Genomic DNA, 14,143 nt, shown 5'->3' on the forward strand with positions numbered 1-14,143 from the left:
GACAGAGTCTCGCTTATTTCCCAGGCTAGAATAGAGTGATGCAATCTCGACTCACTGCAATGTCTGCCTCCTGGATTAGCTGGATTTATAGGCGTGTGCCACCTGCCTCAGCTTCCTGAGTAGCTGGATTTATAGGCATGTGCCACCATGCCTAGCTAATTTTTGTATTTTTAGTAGGGACAGTTTCGCCATGTAATCCAGGCTGATCTCGAACACATGAGCTCAAGTGATCTGCTTGCCTCAGCCTCCCAAAGTGCTGGGATTACAGGTGTGAGCCAACACACCCAGCCCTCTGTTCATTTTTCTTCATTCTTTTTTCTTTCTATTCCACACACTAAATATTTTTTTTTTTCTTTTTTTCGAGACGAAGTCTCACTCTGTTGCCCAGGGTGGAGGGCAGTGGTGCGATCTTGGCTCACTGCAACATCCACCTCCCGGGTTCAAGTGATTCCTGAGTAGCTGGGACTACAGGTGACCGCCACCATGCCCAACTATTTGCTTGTATTTTTAATAGAGACAGGGTTTCACCATGTTAGCCAGGCTGATCTCGAACTACCTACCTCATGATCCTCCTGCCTTGGCCTCCCAACTTGCTGGGATTACTTAATTTACCTTTTACATTTCGTGAAACATTATTCTGCCAGTTCAGTTCTGCCACTGAGTCCCTCTGGTGAATTTTTTATTTCATTTATTACACTTTTCAACTCTGGAATGTCTCTGTGGTTCCTTTTTATATTTACTCTCTCCTTATTGATATTTTGTATTTGGTGAAATTTTATTTCTTTCCTTAGTTGTTTAAACCTGGTTTCCTTTTGTTCTTTGATGTTCGTTGTTTTTTTCTTCTTCTTCTTCTTTTTCTGAGACAGAGTCACTCTGTTGCCCAGGCTGGAGTGCAGTGGTGAGATATTGGCTCACTGCAACCTCCACCTTCCAGGTTCAAGTGATTCTTGCATCAGCCTCCCAAGTAGCTGCCTGAGCCACCATGCCCAGCTAATTTTTGTATTTTTAGTAGAGACAGTGTTTCACTGTGTTGGCTAGGCTGATTTCAAATTCCTGGCCTCAGGTGATCCGCCCCCCTTGGCCTCCCAGTATGCTGGGATTACAGGTACAAGCCACTGAACCTGACCACTTGGATGTTCTTTAAATGTAATTAATAGCTGATTTTAAGTCTTTGTTTACAAAGTCCAATGTCTGGGCTTCCTGTCACTACTCTTCTTGTGAATGGGCCATACTTTCCTATTTATTTGCACGTCTTCTGATTTTTGTTGTTGTTGAAAAGTAGGCGTTTTAAATAATAAAATGTGACATCTTTGCAGATCAGATAGCTACCCTCCAGGATTGTAACTGTTGTTGTTATTGTTGGTTTAGTGCTACACTTAACTCATTCTGTGATGTCTGTATACATTGTTGTATGGCTACATGCAAGATGGCTGTATGTTGATGTATGTTGTATGTAGCTATACCACAAAGTATGTTTTGTTAACATCAAGTAATGATTTGACAGGTTTCCTTACATACCTTGAGCCAATAAATCTCTTAGTTCTCACCTAGGTCTGTGTGTCTGTTGGGGCATACTTTGAATGCTCTGGCAGATTATAACTGCCTTTGCTTGTCAATTCTTCCTTTCTTAAAGCCTCAAGGCAAGTCATAGGTGAGACATTAGGGTCCTCTCAAATTGTTGCTAGGTATGCACACAACCTGCATATGTGTGTGGCCTTCTTGATTTTTAGGAATTTGCTAGAACTTTTCAAATCCCCCATGGATAGCTCATTCTCAAGCTTTTCCTTTTAAGTTTTTTGGTTAGCCATTTGTTTGCCTCAAATGGTATTTCAGCCTCAGGTAGTTGTGCTATTTCTGATGAACATTGATGTGAAAATTCTCAATAAAATACTGGCAAACCAAATCTAGCAGCATATCAGAAAGCTTATGCACCATGATCAAGTCAGCTTCATTCCTGGGTTGCAAGGCTGGTTCAACAATGGAGTACACGTAATCCATCACATAAACAGAACCAATGACAAAAACCACATGATTATCTCAATAGATGCAGAAATAGCCTTCGATAAAATTCAACACCCCTTCATGCTGAAAACTTCCAATAAACTACATATTGATATAATGTATCTCAAAATCAGAGGAGCTATTTATGACACACCCACAGCCAATATCATACTGAATGGGCAAAAACTGGAAGCATTCCTTTTGAAAACAGGCACAAGACAAGGATGCCCTCTTTCACCACTCCTATTCATCATAGTATTGGAAGTTCTGGCCAGGGAAGTCAGACAAGAGAAAGAAATAAAGAGTATTCAGATTGAAAGAGAGGAAGTCAAATTGTCTCTGCGTGCAGATGACATGATTGTCTATTTAGAAAACCGCATTGATACAGCCCCAAATCTCCTTAAGCTGATAAGCAATTTCAGGAAAGGCTCAGTATACAAAATCAACATGCAAAAATCACAAGCATTTCTATACAACAATAACAAACAGAGAGCCAAATCATGAGTGAACTCCCATTCACAATTGCTACAAAGAGAATTAAATACCTAGGAATACAGTTTACAAGGGATGCGAAGTACCTCTTCGAGGAGAACTACAAACCACTGCTTGAGGAAATAAGAGAGGACACAAACAAATGGAAAAACAGTCCATGCTCATGGATAGGAAGAATCAATATTGTGAAAATGGCCGTACTGCCCAAAGTAATTTACAGAGTCAATGCTATCCCCATCAAGCTACCATTGACTTTCTTCACACAATTAGAAAAAGCTACTTTAAATTTCATATGGAACCAAAAAAGAGCTCATATAGCCAAGACTATTCTAAGCAAAAAAAGGCTGGAGGCATCGTGCTACTCGACTTCAAACTATACTACAAGGCTATGCTAACCAAAACAGCATGGTACTGGTACCAAAACAGATATATAAACCAATGGAACAGAACAGAGGCCTCAGAAAGAATGCCTCACATCTACAACCATCTGATCTTTGACAAACCTGACAAAAACAAGCAATGGGGAAAGGATTTCCTATTTAATAAATGACGTTGGGAAAACTGGCTAGACATATGTAGAAAACTGGACCCCTTCCCTACACCTTATACAAAAATTAACTCAAGATGGATTAAAAACTTAAACATAAGACCTAAAGCCATAAAAATCCTAGAAGAAAACCTACGTAATACCATTCAGGACATAGGCATGGGCAAAGACTTCATGACTAAAACACCAAAAGCAATGGCAACAAAAGCCAAAATTGACAAATGGGATCTAATTAAACTAAAAAGCTTCTGCACAGTGAAAGAAACTATAATTAGAGTGAACAAGCAGTCTACAGAATGTGAGAAAATTTTTGCAATCTGTCCAACTGACAAATGGCTAATATCCAGAATCTACAAGGAACTTAAATTTACAAGAGAAGAACAGCCCCATCAAAATGTAGGTCAAGGATATGAACTGACACTTCTCAAAAGAAGACACTTATGTGGCCAACAAAGATATGAAAAAAGGCTCTTCATTACTGGTCATTAGGGAAATGCAAATCAAAACCACAATGAGATACCATCTCACATCAGCTAGAATGGGGATCATTATTAAGTCAGGAAACAACAGATGCTGGAGAGGATGTGGAGAAATAGAAACGCTTTTACACTGTTGGTGAGAGTATGAATTAATTCAACTACTGTGGAAGACAGTGTGGAGATTCCTCAAGGATCTAGAACCAGAAATACCATTTGACCCAGCAATCCCATTACTGGGTTTATACCCAAAGGATTATAAATCATTCTATTATAAAGACACATGCACACATATGTTTATTGCAGCACTATTCACAATAGCAAAGACTTGGAACTAACCCAAATGTACAACAATAATAGACTGGATAAAGAAAATGTGGCATATATACACCATGGAATACTATGCAGCCACAAAGAAGGTTGAATTCGTGTACTTTATAGGGACATAGATGAAGCTGGAAACCATCGTTCTCAGAAAACTAACACAGGAACAGAAAACCAAACACCACATGTTCTCATTCATAAGTGGGAGTTAAACAATGAGAACACATGGACACAGGGCAGGGGGAGAATATCACACACTGGGACCTGTTGCGGGGGCAGGGTCTAGAGGAAAGATAGCATTAGGAGAAATACCTAATGTAGATGAACACGTTGCTAGGTACAGCAAATCACCATGGCACATGAATACCTGTATATACAAACCTGCATGTTCTGCACATGTATCCCAGAACTTAAAGTATAATAAATAAAAATTTGTCACATTTGTTTTTCACAAACAAAAAAATTGCTTTTAAGACTTAAGTTGTTTTGGATTCTGTTTATTTAGAGTGAGTGTTAACATCTGCTGTGTAATGAAAGGATTGGTAAGTAGTCTGCTTGGTCAGTTTTCTTTTCTCTGTTAAAACCTGACTTTTCTTGATTGCTTTTTATCTTCCAACTTCATGTCACAGTTAATAGCTTTCACCTCTTGTTACTGCTCAACCTTGGATGCAGTTTTATTGTTACATTTGCAATGTCTTATGCTTTTTCTTTTAATGTCTATATTTTTTTTTTTTTGCATTTATACTAGGATCTTATTTGAGGCAAGATTATTGTCATATCTCTTTATTCTCAGTACCTAGCACTGTACGGCACTTAGTAAAAGCTGATGAAGTGTTTCATAGAGTCAGACTTTTGCTTTCAAGTTCCTTTATGGAGTTATTAGATAGTATTGCCTTTAAAGGTTGATGGGCTTTGGGACCATTTAATAATTGAACCATAGTGGAGTGGGGAAAGGATACATATGCAAATGAAAACAAACATTTGTATATCCATGCACCATTTTAAGGAAACTTACTCTCCAATGCATTTCATTGGTATGTGGTTCAGAATGTTATATAGTGTATGGTTTAACACTCAAAGTTGTTAATTCATGTGTGGTAAAAGTTCTCATATTGATCTCTACGTAACTGTGTCATTTTAATTCAGACTTCGTTATCATTGTAGAATATACTGTTACTTTCAGTTTGAGGAACATTTTGCCTCATAGGCTACATTTTGTATATTTACTCACTTCTGCTCTTCCTGGTTGAGTGATATATTTACTTCAAATGTGGTGTTACCAAACTTGGCTTATGTGAATTGTTTTCATTATTTTAACTCATAATTCAAATATTAAGTAAACTATTAAAATATGAGTGTAAAAGAGTCATTGTTTTCATGAAAACTGTGATAAATTTTTGTGAAGCTTTGATAAAGGTAACTGTTGCTGTTAAATGAGGAGAAGACAGGACAACTATAAAAGTTTAGGGAAAATATTAAGGTTAAGGAGAATCGTGCATTAAATTATATAATAGACATCAATGAATTTTAGTCCACTGTAAAGGAACCAAATTTAGATATTGTCAGTGAAGCATTGTGCTTGTGGCTCATGTAAGAAATGTACACAAAGAAAAAGCCTGTTTAATAGTGTCTGTATCAAGATTGACAAATTAATGCATATTTATATTTTTTTTTGTCTTTCTTTTTTTTTTAAATTGAGATGGAGTAACCCAGGCTGGAGTGCAGTGGTGTGATCTTGGATCACTACAACCTCTGCCTCCTGAGCTCAAGCAGTTCTCATGCCTCAGTGTCTTGAGTAGCTGGGATTACAGGTACACACCACCATGCCCAGCTAATTTTTGTATTTTTAGTAGAGATGGGGTTTCACCATGTTGGTCAGGTTGGTGTCGAACTCTTGTCCTCAAGTGATTCCCCCTGCCTTGGCCTCCTAGGGTGCTGGGATCACAGGCATGAGCCACTGCGCCTGGCCCATATTTGTATCATTAAAACACATAAGTGAAAATAAAAACTTTAAGTTACCTATGCATGATTTTTTAAAAGCATCCTCATTTAAGTGAATTTTTCTTTGAAACAACTGAGGGCTTTAATCCTTATTCTCTTCTGTTTATTTCCATATGTTATAATATGTTATACTATGTAAAATTAATGAAGTATTAGATCAAGATAAATTTATGAATATACTTGCCTTAAATTGCGATGGCAAATTATTATTCTGTATATGTGGATATTCATACACATAATTTAAATTTTAAATATATCTAGCATATATGCAGAAGTTTTTCTTTTATATTTAATCTATTAAATGTGTTTATTTTTCTCCATAGAGGTTCAACTGGCACAGTGCCAGCTCCTCGTCTGGCTCCCACAGGTGTCAGTTGGGCTGACAAGGTAAAGGCTCATCATACAGGCTCTACTGCTTCTTCAGACATAGCATCCGCCCAGTCTTGCCCACCAATGACAGTGCAGAAGCCTTCACGCAGAAATGGCAAGTGACTTCGAATTAGCCATTTTGTGTAGTAAACAGGTGGATATATAGAGATATTTATTTTGTTTAAAATTGGTCCTATTTTGTTTTTGTACACTATTTGTGATATTAATTTACCATAGTTACAACATAAAATTATCTTGAAAGCTGAGCAAAACTACTTTTCAGCACTGTAGACAGCTTATGGAGATCATTCTAGTTTTAGGTTTGCCGTGTGTAAACTTGGCAAAAGAGTATGATGTCTTTTGTCAACTCATTATAAGCTCCTTTAGAATTTTTTTTTTTTTTTTTTTTGAGATGGAGTCTCCCTCTGTTGTGCCCAAGCCGGAGGGCAGTGGCGTGATCTTGGCTCACTGCAACCTCCATCTCCTGGGTTCAAGCCATTCTCCTGCCCCAGCCTCCTGAGTAGCTGGGACTATAGGCGCCTACCGCCACCACACCTGGCTAATTTTTTGTATTATTAGTAGAGACAGGGTTTTACTATGTTGGTCAGGCTAGTCTCAAACTCCTGACCTCAGGTAATCTGCCTGCCTCAGCCTCCAGAAGTGCTGGGATTACAGGCGTGAGCCACTGTGCTCGTCCCACTAGAATTCTTTTGACTTCATTTAGGAACAAAAAAGGCTAGTTTAGTCTAGGCAGAAGTCACTTTTAAGTAGCATGTTACTACTTCAGCTGTTTAATACTTGATGTTATTTTGTACTGCAAAATAATATTCTGTGTTTATCTTTGCTCACACATCCATTTTCTATACCATCAGAATAACTAAGGAATACACATAATTAGAAGAGGGATTATATTGGGGGCCCACCTGGAACAATTTTATCCCATAAGAATTATATAGATGTTTTATATAAACTTCTTTTTTATATAGAAGTCACGAGTGGATTTTTATACATCCATAGGGCTGGGATTTTAGAATGATAATAGGTAATAATGAATTTTGTGTCATGAATTCAAGAGAACTTCAGACACTGCTTCTTGTTTTCTTCAGTGGAAGATGCATCCATTAGGGCTTTTTGGTTCAGAAAGAAATGTTTTATTGCACATAACAAAAGACATTGCTATCTGTGCGTTACGAATGTGTTTTATATTTTTTCACTTTTCTCAGTCAGTTGTATTGGCTTCAGTATATCACCCCTCTTTTCCTCGTATTGACTCAGTAGTAGATAATTGATTATAGGCAAGGGTTCTTTTAGGAAAAGGTAGGAAAATGTAAAATCAGAAAACTTAGTTTCTGTCTCTCGAAAGATTCTAAGAGAAATGTGTTGTAAAACCAAAATTGCAAAAAACTTAAAGGAATCATGATGTTAGTACATATCTTAGTTTTGTTTAAAGCAGTCCACTTCAGATTATTCATGAGTAACTCACCTAGTTGAGATTAAATAATAGAATTTGATTATATCTATGCTTAAGGAAACTTTTACTAATGTATTAGGAAATTTTGTTTTGGACCAGTTTTATCTTCAGTTTTGGGGTTTCAATGTAGTGTTATACACAGCGAGCTACAGCATTCTGTGGGAAAAAAAAAACCTGTTTTTCCTCTGCTCTCATGCCACAATAATCAACACAAATGACTTTTGTGACCTCTGATCACCACGAAGTATGTGGGGATTTCTCCCCACCAACAACCAATCAATCAGTTCTGCAGCAGACACCAGCTGGTTGTCCTCCAATTTAATTCTGACACTGTGGAGCTGTAGATAGTGTCAGATACCACAGGTAGAGGACTCAACTCCCAAGACTGCCTCCCACTTCTGATGCTAGTAACAAGCCCCGGGTTATTTTACCTGTGCTCTGACCAACTAGCTATAAATTAGGATTCCTTGCCTTTAATTAGTTTGCTAGAGTAGCTCACAGAAGTCAGGGAAACACATTTACAAGTTTATGGTAAAGGATATTGCTAAGGATACAGATGAAGAGATGCAGAGGGCCAGCTAATGGAAAGGGATGAAGAGCTTCCATGCCTTCTCCAGGCACACCACCTGCTAGGAACCTTCAAGTGTTTAGCTATCCAGACGTTCTCCGACCCTGTTTTTTTTTTCTTCTTCCTCTTTTTAAAAAAATTTTAAAATTATTTTTTATTGCATTTTAGGTTTTGGGGTACATGTGAAGAACATACAAGATTGTTGCATAGGTACACAAATGGCAGTGTGATTTGCTGCCTTCCCCCCCATCACCTATATCTGGCATTTCTCCCCACGCTATCTCTCCCCAACTCCTCACCTCCCGCTGTCCCTCCCCTATTTACCCTCGACAGACCCCAGTGTGTGATGCTCCCCTCCCTGTGTCCATGTGTTCTCATTGTTCAACACCCACCTATGAGTGAGAACATGAGGCGTTTGATTTTCTGTTCTTGTGTCAGTTTGCTGAGAATGATGGTTTCCAGGTTCATCCATGTCCCTACAAAGGACACGAACTCATTGTTTTTTATGGCTGCATAATATTCCATGGTGTATATGTGCCACATTTTCCCTGTCTAGTCTATCATCGACGGGCATTTGGGTTGGTTCCAGGTCTTTGCTATTGTAAACAGAGCTGCAATGAACATTCCTGTGCATGTGTCCTTATAGTAGAACGATTTGTAATCCTTTGGATATATACCCAGTAATGGGATTGCTGGGTCAAATGGAATTTCTATTTGTAGGTCCTTGAGGAATTGCCACACTGTCTTTCACAATGGTTGAACTAATTTACCCTCCCACCAACAGTGTAAAAGTGTTCCTATTTCTCCACATCCTCTCCAGCATCTGTTGTCTCCAGATTTTTTGATTGTCATTCTAACTAGCATGAGATGGTATCTCAATGTAGCTTTGATTTGCATTTCTCTAATGACCAGTGATGATGAGCATTTTTTCATGTGTTTGTTGGCCTCCCGTATGTCTTCTTTTGTAAAGTGTCTGTTCATATCCTTTGCCCACTTTTGAATGGGCCTGTTTGTTTTTTTCTTGTAAATCTATTTTAGTTCTTTGTAGATTCTGGATATCAGCCCTTTGTCAGATGGGTAGATTGCAAAATTTTTTTTGCCATTCTGTTGGTTGCCGATTCACTCTAATGACTGTTTCTTTTGCTGTGCAGAAGCTGTGGAGTTTGATTAGGTCCCATTTGTCTATTTTGGCTTTTGTTGCCAATGCTTTTGGTGTTTTGGTTATGAAGTCCCTGTTTTTAAAAAAGGTTTCTGTAGAAACTTCATTAGGCATGGTTGTTTAAACCACTAGTGAGCAACCTTACCTTCAACTCCTTTCCTCTCTCCCCTCCCTGAAGGCCGGGGAGGTTTGTGGCTGGAAGTTCCAATGTTTTAATACTACCTTGCTTTTCCCAGTGACCAGCTCCCATCCTGAAGCTACCTAGGGGCTGCCAGCTACTAGTGAACTCATTAGCATACAAAAAGACACATCACTCTGGAGATTCCAAAGAGTTTAGGAGTTGCATGCCAGGAGACTGAGATGAAGACCAAATATGTATTTTGCAGTATCACAGGTGTATACTTCAAGTAATATATAATAACAGTAGCTATAAGAACTGAAGTTTGTAATTTTGTGCTATGAAAAATATAGTTAAAGATGACAGTGACCACATGCATTTAATGTTTTCTTTCCCAAACCCACCTAAAATGTTATAAAATGATTTAGAAATTGAACTTAAAGAAAAAAAGACAGGAGAAGAGATGATATGAACAAATGTTTGGAAGTTAGGAAGGAGAAACATTAGTGGCAACTGACGAACATACTGAGTGAGCTAGCTGCATCCTGTGCTAGAAAGAGGAGGCACAACTGAAAAGCAGTCCAATTTGTTCCGTGAAATGCTCATAAACTTCAGAAATTGCTGGGAGCAGATGTCTCTAGAAGTGAGGATAAAGATAGAGGTAGCACTTTCAGAAGCATTTAGTCTTCCAATCCTCTCCTTCTCCCTCTTCTTCAACTCTGAATGGTAGCATGGTCCTACCTGCCTCACCCAGATTATTGGAGATTTATTACGTAGAGCAGGTTAAAAAAGATAGTGTGTGATCTGAGGGATACCAGACACATTGGAAAGGTGGGAGTAGTGTATTGAAAACATGGGATTAAGTGAAAGACTCTATAAAGGTATTATTGAGGCCTTTCACACTCGCTTATTCCTCCAACTCTCTTCTCCCATTGAACTTCTAAGCTTCCAGATTAAGAAAATTCACACTCAAGGAACACTTTCAGATCTGATATAGATCATGAGATACTGGTCTACAAGGCTGATATTATAATTGGGTGAGTCATTGGCAGTCTTGGGAGACTTTGGCAATGTAAAGTTAGATTGTGGACGCTGGTAGATTGTTCACAAAGATGGGTGCCATCAGTTTCTCCCATCCCAGTGCTTACATGCCACTCCCACTGTCAAGTGGTGGAGACTGTTCACCCTCCCCTTGAATCTCTGATTGGCCCTGTGACTTCATATGATCAATTGAATATGAGAACTGATGTTTTATAACTTCCCAACTGAGGCCTTAGAAGCCTTGCAGCTTTCATTTTCTCCTTGTTGGAAGCCAGATGACAGTTAAAGAAGCCCGGGAGAGATCACTGAGTAAAGAGAGACTATGTGAAGAGGAAGAGGCTGTAAGAAGAACTTAGTTGTCTTAGTTAAAGCCAGTACCGAGGCTTCCATCATGTGATGAAATCATGTTGAATACTTTGGTTTCAGCTCAACTTTCATAGCTGACACCATATGGAGAAGAAATGAGCCACTCCACTGAGCATTGCTCAGATTTCTGATTCAAACCATTATGTGAAAATAAAATGGTAACTGTTTTAAGTAGGTAAGTTTTAGGCTTGCTACATAGAAATAGATAATGGGAATATTCAGTATTTGTATAACATATGTTAGAGATTGAGAGGTAAAGGAGAAATCATGAAAGAGATAATTTGAGGAAATTTCCTATAACAGAAGGATATAGGTTTCTAGCCAAACAGGCCCATTAAGTGCCCAGAACAATGGATGAAAATAGATCGACAGCAAAGCATGTTGGGAAATTCCTGAATACTACAGAAGATGAGGGATTTTAAATGATTAGAAAGTAATCAGTTTGTATACAAATGACAAAGAATAAGAATGGCATGTGCTTTTGCATAAATACCTCTAGGAACCACAAGAAAATTGTGCAGTCTTCAAAATTCTGAAGGAAAATACTTTCTAGTCTAAGATTCTATGTCCAGCAAACTGATCCGTTATAAGTGAGAGTAGATTAAAGATATTTTCAAACATTCAAGATCCCAAAAGTGTTTTTTTTAAACTTCCCATGGACCCAATCACTACTGGAGGGAACCAGCACAGAAGAAAGGCACAGTTAATAACTCTTTGATTGTTATCTCAGGGGGGTGGTAGCTGTGATTAGGTATAGAGAGCAAGAAGTCTAGATTTCTGATGATCACAGTGCTCTGAAAGACTCAGGAAGATGAATGCATTTCTTAATACCTATATTTGCATATATTGAGATTTGAAATTTAGGACAGTTGGGGGTTGATTCTGAGTACAGTAGAAAATATTGAGACTAAATCATGGAGAAAAAAGAGATAGGCAAATGGGGAGAATGTAAGAGCCACACCTGTAAATGAAGACCATGAAAGGGTGAAATGAATGGCTCAAAAGTAACATTAGAAAAGATTGTCTCTGAGAATTTCCTCAAACTGTCAAAAGACATAAAGTCTCAGATTCAAGAAGTACTCTAAATCCCAAGCAGGAAGAATATGAAACAAAGCTCATCTAGGTAAAATATAATGAAAATGCTGAATGTGAAAGAAAGAACATCAGAGCGGGGAAAAAAGACACTATTTCCAAGGGAGCAAGAGTAAACTGATAGCTGACTTAGCAGTAGAAACTACAAAAGTTAGATGACTATGGAATGACAACTTTAAGGCCCTGAAAGAAAATAAATGACAAGCTGGACTTAAGTATTCAGCACAAATATCCTTAAAAATTAAGGTGAATTTAAGACAATTCCAGCCTAGTGAAAGATGAGAAAATTTGCAATCAGCAGACCTGCACTAAAAGAAACACTATGGAGAGGTTTTTGGGTAGAAGGAAAATGATTTTAGATGAAAACCCAGAAATGCATGAAGGAATGAACACCTGGAATAAACATGTGGGTGACATTAAATGTTTATTGACAGTGTGAAACATAAGGTTTTGTGGGACTTGAAATATATGCAGAATAAAAATTTATGAAAGTAATACAAAAGATAGAGGAATGAATGGAGTTTATATCTTCTAGGGTCCAGCCATTTTCTGGGAGTTTACAAAAGTATTTGTATTTGATGATAATAAATCAAGGAGGTATATTGTAAACTCTAGGAAACCACTAAGAAGAGCAAAATACTGTATAATAGTATATAGAGGGAATGGTAGGTTAATAAAACTGTTTGATTAATCCCAAAGAGAAAACAAACATAAAACAGATGAGACAAATAAAAAACAAGTTATGTGATGATGGAAGTAAATACAGATATGTCCATCTCTTCATTACATGTAAAGTGTCTAGGTATTTAATCATGAAAGCGAAGATTATAAGACTGCATTAAAAGCAAAGCTCAACTGTATTTAGCTTGCAACAGATGCACCTTCAGTATGAAGACAGAAGAGTCAGAAGGATGGGAAAAGATATTTTCTGCATATCCTGTTCAAAGCTGGAGCTCTAATATCAGACAAAATAGACAAAGCAGGCAAAAAAACATTCTAAATGGAGATGTTCTTAATGACTAAAGAGGCAGCTCAATAGGAAGAGTTTGTAAAGGGTCAGTTCAAGAGAAAGATACAATAATTCTAAATTTATACATACCTAAAACAACTTCAAAACATAAAGCAAAAATGGACAGAACTGAAAGGAAAAATTCATAAATCTACACTCATTCTGGGAAACTTTAACATAACCATCTCAACAACTGGCAGTACAAGCATACAAAATTCAGTAAAGATACAGAATATGTGAATAACGTGATTAGTGAACTTGACATAATTGACATGTCTAACAAATAATGGGTATTCTTTTCCTTTTTTTTTTTTCTTTTGACACTTCGATCTGGATACTCTTTACTGATGTGAATTCTGGTCCATTAATCCTCTGTTTTGTATGTCTTAATATGCTATTAAGCCTGTATGTTAAATTCATAATTTATATTCTTTATAAATTCTAGAATTTTAATTTGTTCATTAAAAAATAGCTTCCTGTAGCTACTGGTGTTCATCTTTCTATATGTTCTTGAACGTATTTATCATAGCTATCTTAAGACATCTGTTCCTTAAAACATCCGAATTACCTGTGGGTGTACATTAAAATCTTTTTTGGAGTTTTACAATTATTTGACCCTTTTTTTTTTTTTTTTAAAGCATCACTCACAATCTTAACACTCTGTATTAAAGATCATAGAGCCTCCAGCTAAAACGATTGTTTTTTTGTCTGGCAAGATGATAGAGAACAAGCAGATTGCCCAAGTCCCCTCCCAAAGGAGGGAGTGAGCTGCCTGTTCACTATCATCTTGCCAGACAAAAAAACTAATCATTTGTTTTCTGTCTCCCTTTGAGAGAGGACGTGGGTGACCTTTGATTTGGTTTGAGATTTTATTAAGTTTGATTTGTTTTAATTTGTCCTTATTCCTTTTTTGGGTCTCAGTGAAAAGGTAGGGTGTTTGCCAAGTCCACTGCATTCCTGAATTTGAACATTTTTTTCTCAGCACTATACAGTTGCTACAGTATCAGCTTAGCTCATTAGCTTCCCAGTTGCTGCTTTCTGTTAGGTTTCTTGGAGTCTGCAAAGTTTAGCAGTTGTCAGACTTCTTAAGGAGCGATTAAATGAAGATT

At 37.5% G+C, this 14,143-nt stretch overlaps 1 protein-coding gene across 13 annotated transcripts in view; it reads left to right on the forward strand.

Moving 5' to 3' along the window:
- LOC108295996 (S phase cyclin A-associated protein in the endoplasmic reticulum) overlaps nucleotides 1–14,143 on the forward strand; it is a 232,553-nt gene that overhangs the window by 108,971 nt on the left and 109,439 nt on the right. For all 13 annotated transcript variants that reach the window (XM_017518368.2, XM_017518364.2, XM_017518366.2 and 10 more), the window contains one exon: nucleotides 6,165–6,325. In XM_017518368.2, coding sequence (XP_017373857.1) covers nucleotides 6,165–6,325 — 161 coding nt within the window. The remainder of the gene's footprint in view (nucleotides 1–6,164; nucleotides 6,326–14,143) is intronic.

The sequence above is a fragment of the Cebus imitator genome, unplaced genomic scaffold, assembly GCF_001604975.1.
Source record: "Cebus imitator isolate Cc_AM_T3 unplaced genomic scaffold, Cebus_imitator-1.0 Scaffold675, whole genome shotgun sequence".
Taxonomy (NCBI): Eukaryota; Metazoa; Chordata; class Mammalia; order Primates; family Cebidae; genus Cebus; species Cebus imitator.